Source organism: Meleagris gallopavo, chromosome 11 (assembly GCF_000146605.3).
Source record: "Meleagris gallopavo isolate NT-WF06-2002-E0010 breed Aviagen turkey brand Nicholas breeding stock chromosome 11, Turkey_5.1, whole genome shotgun sequence".
Classification (NCBI taxonomy): Eukaryota; Metazoa; Chordata; class Aves; order Galliformes; family Phasianidae; genus Meleagris; species Meleagris gallopavo.
In genome coordinates, this window is record NC_015021.2 from 4,831,136 (window position 1) to 4,841,439 (window position 10,304).

Genomic DNA, 10,304 nt, shown 5'->3' on the forward strand with positions numbered 1-10,304 from the left:
TCCAGAACTGTGTATGCAAAGGTAAAAGCCCCTGCTTTTGTGATAGCGTGAAAGGCAGTAAGGTAAGAGCAAATATATATTTCCTAGGATTAGTTTATATTTAATGCATTAGTTGAGTTGATACAGCAAGTGAGTTTATTTTGTGCTGGTATTCTGTCAGTGAGGTCTATGGTGAATTGTAAAGGCAATACATTATCTCACAAAAAAACAGGTTAAAATAACTCTGGACACTGATTAAGAATTTAAAATATATTTATTAATCAATTTATATTTATTAATATTAATTAATTAATACTTGTTTACAGTTTTGTGTGATGTTTGGTTAGGTTCCTGTTATAAACTCCTAGCAAATGCTTTCAGTTCTCACTATCCTGGCAGCATCAGCTCTCCTGTTGCAAATTTCATAATGGCATTGTGTTCATTGTACTTTTTTTCTACCTCTGGACCTTGCCTACCTGCACCCACCACTGGCCTCACCTTTTCCAGTTCCTGACGGGAAGATTCACACTCTGGTATCAAACAGAGAAATCTGCAGACCGAGATGAGTTTCTGGGTCCTGACCACAAACACTTTGTCAGGAGCAGGACAACAGTGTCAAGTCTATCAAAAATAACAGAACTGCAACTCTGCCTGTTGCCAATAGTTGCTTGGCAGAGGCTCAGTGTGGCTTTTAGACAAACCTGAATTACACAAATGCCAAAAATTCTTTCAAACTCTCTCGTGTAGTTTGAAAAACAACTGATTCACAATGAAAGGGGCATTATTAGAGAAGTCATGGTTGTAGTCCAGGGTAACTATGGGACACAGTGTTTGCTATACTAAACCTTAACAATAGGTTTCAGATGTGTACTCGCCATGATCTCAGTATACACTTAGAGTTGTGGTCATTCCCACTGATCTATACATTTGGATGGTAAAGAATCACTCCTGACTTCTCTAATGTGATTATGTGTGAAATATGTCATACTGCACCACTGCTATTCTTAACGTCTAGGAAGCTTAGTTTTGGTAGCGGAGAGAAGTTCTCTCATAATAAAATGTGAAAAGTAAGAAAAAATAATAAGCTGCCCACTAAAAGAGAAATATTAATGAGTGAACACCCACAACTTGTCTTCATCAGTTCCCTTTTAAATCTACTGAGCAATTAGTAGGTAACACTGCTGAAAGTGAGGACAGTTTACATTCATTGGTTCATTTTCACAACTGTTCAACATTAAGAAATTCTCCAACCTGAAAAATCTTGATATGTCAAGAAGAAAATGTGGGTAAAACTGCAAGTGCAGAATGGAGATGAGTGGTCAGGCACACGTTTCTTCTCTGCAGCTGATGTGCATCCCACAGCTCGCTGCAGTGTGTTGTGCAGTAGTTTCAGAATTACTTTCGTTTTCTATGGGATAGTACCGCACCCCCTCCAGTGGCACAGCTTGGTACAACATTTCCTTTTTTGCCTTCCTTGGGATGGCACTGACTGAAAAAAATGATTTGTTATAAAAAGCTGTTCCTGTTTGTGATACGGATCTCATAGACACTTTGTAATGCCATCTCCATCCTTTATTTGTGATGATATATTCTGGGATCATTTTCTGTGTTTATATATATGTGTATATATACATTCACAATTCAGATGATATTTAAAATCTGGTGAGGTTTTGAGGGGTGAGAATTGGTGGAGATACAAGCCAAGGTATTTTCAGATCCTGAAGTCTTTTTTTGGAGCCTATCTTGTACACTGAATAGTAAGATACCGGTAACAAAACTTATGCACAGCAGAATTGCAAATGCTTTTTGTGTGCAAGTCCCCTCTGATAAAACAGCATGAAAACAGACTTCAAAGGAGTTGATAACCCCATCCTCTCTCTTCCATCTCACACTGTGATATAAACAGTCCTGAATAATTAACTCTTCAATGAAGTCATAGAATCATAGAATGGGTAGAAAAAGTGAAAGAGATCATGCTAAACTGCTTCTATCTAAAGAGTTAAATCTTTTCTATGAGTTCCTAGGCCTGAAGTACTTTATTTTAACCAGGATAAAACTTGCATGTTTGTTATGTTTAACTAAAAAACTGAGAGTGCCCTTCCTGATGTAAGTTCACCTCCCTTATTCTACTTGGCTAACTTTAGTCTTCCTTGTTTCCTTCACATGGTTTTGTTATTTGGATTTGGCCTTTAGAAAAGGACATGAAAATATAAATGTATGGCTTAATCTTTGAGACACAGTAAAATGGTAAAATCCTGTAATTTAAACTGAACAGTTTTACTACATTTTCACTTTCACTGATTCTTCCATGGCTTTCACGAAGAAAGGTATTAATGATTTGGAACTGGTCTTGCTGTATAGCAGCAGTCATTATGTTTGCCAAACAGAAATTAGGAGTGCTATGGTGATTTCAAATCTGTGTTTCTTGTTGACACTAAACATGGGAAAGAAATATTAACGAGAAATATGTATCACCTACTTTCCTAAACTTTTCATGCTGCCAGTTAAATTCTGTACTCTGTGAAAACTTGAATACTCGTGTCTTCTGATATCTTCATAATTAGCATGTTCCTCTAGTGATATTATGCAGGCTAGGCAGAGCCCAGGTCAGTATGGGGAAGAGTAATCTATCTGCCACAATAGTAGACAGGAATGTAGAAGTTCAGAGGTACTAAAAATAATGAATGTCTTACAAATTAGTTATCAAAAAGAGAAATCAGCAATATTTTCAAGACTTCTTAACATTTACAGGGTGAAAAAGGCTTCCCTGGTGTTCCAGGACCACCTGGTCATAGAGGCTTTCCAGGTCCAGAAGGGCCTCCAGGACCACAGGGACCAAAGGTAGGTTTCAGTGGTGAGACAAAGACACTAGGTTTGTACTTGAATGTGGAAGTAAGATATGCCTGGAAAAAGAATTATTTTTAAAAAGAACAGGAAAAACAACAACAATAACAACAACAAAACCATGTTGTATGGGACTTCAGAAGTTCAGGCCATGATTCAGATTAATCACCTGAGGCGAGCAATGAGTCAGCCATGGGAGCACAGGTGAAGGCAATTCACCTGTGCTGCAGGAAGGGGTGGAGCCTGGCTGCACCTCTCCTAGACCCATTTGAGAGCTGACTGCCAGTGGGGAAGAATCTCTTCTGGAGATCTGCTCCGCTGGAGTCTATCATGTGAGCATCCTTTTTTTCTAATCTAGTATAATAATTACATCGGCTAAATTCTTGGATATAGTATATTATCTGTATATTCATTGATTGTACACCATATGTTCAGGAATCTCCCATTTAGTGATTGATGTTATGTGGTCAGAAGCTGCAACGTTCAGTTTTGAATGAATAGAAGTAGGTGATAATATAAGTTTTTGTGCAAAAGCACTTGGACTGACTTGCTAGAGGCAAGGAACATACATCTAAATACATTTCAGTAGTATAACTGCAATTTTGTCTAAACAGCATGCTCTGACATTTGTTGCTAGAAAGAGGGGAAACAAGCTATTACTGAGGCAAATAATGGAAAATAGATTTAAGAAAAATTGAAGCAGAATATGTTTTTTCAGTTAAATCTTGGTCCGTCTAAGAAATGCCTTATATTTACCTGAACTCTGGGGAGAATGACTTTGATGACTTAGTCTTACTTGCCAACATGCCAAAAAGTCAAAGTATGAATTTTCAGTAATTTCTGAATAAGCCGTTTGGAAAAAAAAAAAAAATTATAAATAACATGTTTGGATTATTTATTCTTATATATTTATATGTCCTGAAGACCTACATTCCTGCTATTGTCAATAAAATCACTCTTTGGTGAATAAGCTATTTTAAAGTATGGCCTAAACTCCGACATAGTGTAAGTTAGGAAGAAAGGCTGACAGCACTGCCATAGTCGCAGTACATCTAGGGCCCTCCATCCTGTGGCTCCACACTTTATCTACACCTTTAAATAAATGTTTCTTTATTATTTCAATTTGTTTGTGTGTTGTTGCGTTATGTTCTAATTTCTCTCTTCTCTTTTGCTGAACTGATACTTACGGTAAATCTTGTAGATGTTGATGAGATGTTTATGTAAGCTCATCAACTACATAAAAAAGTATTCAGTCATGCACTTCCCTTGTAATAAGTGATAATAACTTCTGCAGAATGGCAAAAAGAACTATTTATCTAGTGAGGACGTCTCTGTTTGCCTGAACATCATATATTGAAGTATACTTGTGTTAGCTTTTACTAATCCAGTGCATGTGATTTTTATCTTAAATCAACTGTCAGGAGGATTTTGGGAGCTGTGTGGTTCTGTACATTCCCCATTTCCTTTCAAGGTAGAATAAAAGTTCTCTCATATTATCAGTAATGCTCTAAATATCTTGCAGTAATTCTAGCAGATTCTCTCTATACTGTGCTGTGACAGGTTCTGCTGTCTTTCTTTCAGCTCACTCTCTCTGTAGCTCCCTTTAAACCTGCTCCTAGGTTTCCTTTCTAGACAAAACAGCACAGGTTAGAGTGGCTGGTACCTGAATATAGCCAATCATTCCATTGACATCATTCATGCCTAGGAGGTGAAAAACTCTTGAATATTGATGAGGTTTCCAGCTCTTTCCTCACAGAGAGGTCCTCATAGTTTCAACAGATCTTTAGGAACTGCTTTCTTAAGATGTTGATGTTGTTATTTTTTGAGCTATGATGAGGTATATCTCCTATAAACAATGAAAGTGGGGCAGAATGCCACCATGTATAGAAGCTGGATTAAATGCTTGTTTCTTTTAGTGTTGTAATAGACAAATCCTATATATATTTATATAGTTGCATATGCACATGTTGGTACTAATATTAAAAAATGTTGTATACCCTGTTTTGCATTTGCTCTATTATATTGAAATATGCAGTTGTTCATTTCTGGTTTAGGGTTCACCAGGGCCTATGGGCTTAGCTGGACCCAAAGGTATACGAGTAAGTACTTTTCTTTTAAACAAGCTTGTATGTATTAAATATCCTGTTTAAAGCTAACAGTAACTTGTGAAAAATGAGTTTATATGACAGAAAGAAGGGATGCCATCCAAAGTGGTCCGGACAAACTTGAAAAGTGGGTTCATGTGAACCTTAGAGGTTCAACAAGGCCAAGTGCAAGGTACCGCAGCTTGTCGGTGCAATCTCAGATGCATCTGCAGACTGGGACAAGAACTTATGGAGAATAGCCCTGCAGAAAAGAACTTGGGTGCTCTGGTAAATGAGAAGCTGGGCATGAGCCATCACTGTGTGCTTGCAGCTCAGAAGATCAACTGTATCCTGGACTGCACCAAAAAAGGGGTGCTCAGCAGTAGGAGGGGAGGTGATTTTTACTCCGCTCTTATGAGGCTCCATCTGGAGTACTGAGTCCAGGCCTGGGGCCACCAGCAGAAGACATAAAGCTTTTGGACCAGGTCCAGAAGAGGGCAACAAAGGTGATCAAAGGGCTGCTGGTTGAGGGAGCTGGGCTTATTCAGCCTGTATGAGAGAAGGCATCAGAGAGACCTCATTGTGGCCTTCCAGCACTTAAAGGGGGCTTATAACTATGAGGAAGACCAACTGTTCACAAGCGCAGGTAGCGATAGGACAAGGGGGAATAACTTTAAACTAAAAGAGGGGAGACTTATGTTACACGTTAGGAAGAAATTCTTTACCCAATTGTGGTGAGACACTGGCATATGTTGCCCAGAGGAGCTGTGTGTGCTGTATCCCTGGAGATGTTCAAGGCCAGACTGAATGGGTCCCTGGGCAGCCTGATCAGGTGTATAGCAACCCTGCTCGTGGTGACAACCCAAGCCATTCTGTGATTCTATGCCTTCAAACTATTTTTAAAATTTATGCCATGGAATGTGTCATTCTATTTATGAATATGACAAAAAGGAAAACTGTATGATGAGATTTTCCCTAATATGAGCGATGTTGTTCTACTGTCTTTGTATGATTAGGGAGTCCCAGGAATACCTGGATTTTCAGGTCCCCCAGGCCTTCCAGTAAGTAAAAATGAATCTGATTTATCAATTTTTTCTCTTAAAATACTCTTCAGTACACAATTATGCTCAACCCAGCATACTCACTCCAGTGTCAACATCTGAATTCTCTGTCAATTAACCTAGAGATAACAATCTTAGCATCAGCAATTCTTACTCATTGTAATGATTTCAGTACACTTTGTAATCTATCAAGTCTTGTGAAACACTGTTCCAAACTGTGTCAGTGTTGCTGTAGGGTATGAATTTGCAAAAACAAAGCTTGTGTCAATTTTGCACATGTTTTTTAGGGTGAACCAGGAATTGCTGGCCACCCTGGGCGCTCAGGTGTTCCAGGTTGCAACGGCACAAAGGTACAAACCAAGCTGGTTGTGATTGCGATTGGCTATGTTTGGGAATGACCAAAGCATTCTTATTTTTTTCCCCCAATATACAACAATTTTGGTTTATTTTGATTTGTGACTTTATAGACTAGAAAAAAATTGAATCATGACAGTTAATAATGGAAGGAAAAGCACTGTGTTTATGTGTAGAAATAATTAAATAATATAAGTTAATGTCCTGCGCTGTTAAGAAATATGTTTATTTTGATAGAAAGAAATTATTTTGCCTAAAATCCAGAAGACCTAATCAGCTTTGCCCAACCAGTCCTTCGTTTAACATGGGTAATGGAAGAGGAAATCAGTTCATTTTGATTTACCTGTATCTAGCTTGCAGCTGGCAATTCATAAATTCCAAGGGCAACTAATAGAAAAATATAATATTAAGAAAGAATTCAATCTGAAAGAGAAAGTCAGAAGAATGCCTTTTATGGAAAATCATGCATTTTATAGAAAAACAGAAAACTGGTCTGACATAACTAATAAATCCTGATCTCTGACTTGTAAGGTCAGGCTATGCCACTTCTTTTAATGTGATAGTAATTATAATTTTAGTGTGATAACATTAAAAAAAAACTCTTTGTATCTTTTCTATAACAATAATATGCATTAATAATTGCTCTTAATTTTAGGGTGATCGGGGTTTCCCAGGTCCTCCAGGTAGAAGAGGTGCTCCAGGCAATCCAGTAGGTGTCTGTGAAATTCATGATTTATGCATTTTTTTCTGCATACAGGCACTCAGTGAAGGAGTTTTGTAAAGCCTTATATTAGCTGGTGTTGACAACAGTTGAAATACATAGGTATTCCCATTTTATTAACAGTGAATAGAGCGCAGTAAAGAAACAAACTTTAAAAGTGATGCTTAATCTGCTACGTTAGGCCTCAACTTTTTAGGCAATAATTGCGTGTGAATTCATTATCTGATATTAGCTCTATAATGACTCAAGGCATAGTCATGAAAATTTAACACTCGCATCTCTAAAGGTGTACAGGATGTATTTAAATAGATTCCATTTTCAGTTCATTCCTAATACCATTGAGGATCCTACTTAAACCAATAACAGAACTAGGAATTAAAGCCAAGACTTTTATTGTGGCTGCGTTGCTTTTACCCAGTTATTTTTTTTTTTCTGTGTAGAAATTTGCTTTTTAAAAAAGCTTACAGACAACAAATAGAGAAAGGAATGCTACCTGTCAAGTTCTAGTGACTTCAAATCAGATAATTTCTAAACATGATCTTTATTGTACCAACTCTCCTGTTGCTTTATATTAAATTTTTTTTAAGATCTGACCTCAAGACTGTTCTGTATGCATGTGTAGAACTGCAACAGTGTGTCTGGACTACTTTTTGATAGTATGTCATTTTTTTCCTAAATTGAAATCAGGCTATACACTGTGTTTGTGAAAATAAATCACTTCAAGAGCACTGAGTTTAATGAATATTTATAACATGTCTGTTCACCATTGTTGCTTGCTTTTCTGTTTTATTAATATGATTGTTCATCTCTGTAGGGTATTGCTGGCATCAAAGGAGATAAGGTCAGTCATTTACATTATATTATCTGAAATACTTATTGGAAATCAAGACTTAATATTCATGTTTGCTTCTGAAAATGAGTACTTGATGTCATCATTCACAGAAAACAGGTTTATTTTCCAGAAGTACAACAAATTTTGTTTTGGCCTGTACTCATTCTGAGATACAAAATTGTATTTTTTTTTCCAATTCCTTTAACTACAGTTGTTGGTTGTTATGAATTTGTCTTTCAAGCATGCAAAGAATTAAGCTCTTCCTCAAATAGCTTATGGAATTCATATGGAAACCTGTGAATGCACTAGAGAGTAGTTAAAGATGAAAAAAGTAACAGAAGAACTGAAAAAATATTCAGGGCTGTGGGTAAGAAAACAAAGTAGATGTGAAAGTAGTAGACTACTCCTAATACAGAGAATAGATGCCTAAAAAAGCTATATTCTGTTTAATAAAATCATTTTTTAAGATAGAACTATCTGTAGTGGACATTTATTTACATTTACAGTCTTGCAGTTCTGATATTGCTTATTTCCCTACATACTCTGTTAGAAGATTTGAAGCCTAAGATCATTGAAAAGTTTTGCAAGGATATCTTTCTATCTGATTTCTATTGGATCGTCTAGGGGTGCCCTGCAGATGGATATGACCAAGGATATGGTGCAAAAGGTGATCCTGGATTGCCAGGAATGCCTGGGCCTCAGGTAATGAATAGTTAACTCTTGCTGTGAGATCTGAGTGCATATATACCTATATTTGTATGTATATATATGTATCCATATAATAGATTATTTTTATGTACCATGTATTTATAGATGTGTAGTATTTTTTACAATTACTCATTTCTAAGCCATAAAATAACCATATTTAATTTTTTTTAACTTCATATAGTCTGACAAGTATAGTTTATCAGAAGTTTTTTTTCTGACTTTTCAACACAGAGTACACCAGAAGTGATTTTGTCATCAGAACCAGCAGTCTTCGTTATCTATTAGTTAAATAGGAATGAGAAAGTCAGGTTGCGGATAAGAAAAACTACTTTAGAAATGGTGAAAAGTTCCCCATGAAGTAAAATTCGTTCAACTTCTCCAGAATTGTTAATAAAAAACAATGTGATCTGTATTTTTTCTAAAAAACATGAAGATTAATAGAAGAAAGCAGAGTAAACATTTATTTTGACTGTTAGTATAAACAAAGAACATTGAATTATCTTAAATTCCCCATTTCTTCTAAAATGAAGCTTTAAAATATAGGATTTATTGCATAGAATATTCCAAAGCTTGCAGGCTTACTTTGTCTAACAGTAGGACTACATGGATAATTAGAACATCTGCTGTTGCATTAAACAGGACTTATATCTTAAAGTAGTTTAGTTTTAGAACGGGTATGTATTCTGTGTTTCAAAAATACAGTTATATTTCTGCATTCACTTGAGGCATAGAAAGGAAATCAAGAGACATCATTCAGTTTGAACTTAGCATTATGATTTTTCTCACCATCTTGCCAGGACATTTATTCCTGTTATGTTTGGTTTGTTGTTTTTCATTTGTTTGTCTGTTTTAATGTGCAGGGTGCTCAGGGTGTTCAAGGACATCCTGGGGAAACTGGACTACGGGGCCTTCCAGGAACTTCAGTGAGTATGATCTTAAATATCACGTGTTACTTTAACCTTTGATTTTTAAAGTAATCTAGGGACTTAATCTGACTCTCAGATTTGTTTGAGGTTTAGAGACTTGAATTTGTGAAATCCATACCTTTCTGCATACATCTGATTTTTTTTTTTTCCTGTTTATTTTAATGCATGAGAATTTCCGTGTTTTCAGACATATCCTTGTCCTTAGACCTCACTGCACTCTACAACTTCCTGAAGGGAGGGGTTTGGCCTCTTCTCCCAGGCAACGAACAGGGCCCGGGGAAATGGCTGCAAGTTGTATCAGAGGAGGTTTAGGTTAGACTTGAGGAAAAACTTTCTCTCAGGGGGTGGTCAGGCACTGGAATGGCTGCCCAGGGAGGTGGTGGAGTCACCGTCCCTGGCAGTGTTCAAGAAGCATCTGGATGAGGAGCTATGAGATATGGGTTAGTTTGTGGTAGCAGTGGTAATGAGAAGACCGTTGGACTAGCTGATCTTACAGATCATTTCCAACCTTGTGATTCTATGATTCTAAGTAGGCATAAATTTTTATTTTAGAACAACTACCCATAAATTAACATTAAACTCTAATGTAAATAACTATAACAGAGCTATGTGTTTGCAGTCAGACCACGTAATCTCTGCTGTATTTTCACCTCACGACAAATGGCAGTGGTAATGGTGAAAAAAGTAATGAAAAAAAATAATATAACTCAAGTAAAAGCTGGGCACTTCAGGGCTCCTATGTTGGTGTGAATATCATACATTTTTTTACACAGTGGGTTGTTTTTTACTTTTCCT

General features: G+C 36.7%; 1 protein-coding gene across 1 annotated transcript in view; it reads left to right on the forward strand.

The window, feature by feature from the left end:
• Positions 1-9: 9 nt before the first annotated feature.
• Positions 10-10,304, forward strand: part of LOC104912630 (collagen alpha-3(IV) chain-like) — a 22,178-nt gene continuing 11,883 nt past the window's right edge. The window contains exons 1-9 of the mRNA XM_010716658.2: positions 10-62; positions 2,731-2,820; positions 4,878-4,922; positions 5,924-5,968; positions 6,256-6,318; positions 6,978-7,031; positions 7,858-7,884; positions 8,500-8,577; positions 9,444-9,506. Coding sequence (XP_010714960.1) covers positions 4,893-4,922; positions 5,924-5,968; positions 6,256-6,318; positions 6,978-7,031; positions 7,858-7,884; positions 8,500-8,577; positions 9,444-9,506 — 360 coding nt within the window. The 5' untranslated portion in view covers positions 10-62; positions 2,731-2,820; positions 4,878-4,892. The remainder of the gene's footprint in view (positions 63-2,730; positions 2,821-4,877; positions 4,923-5,923; positions 5,969-6,255; positions 6,319-6,977; positions 7,032-7,857; positions 7,885-8,499; positions 8,578-9,443; positions 9,507-10,304) is intronic.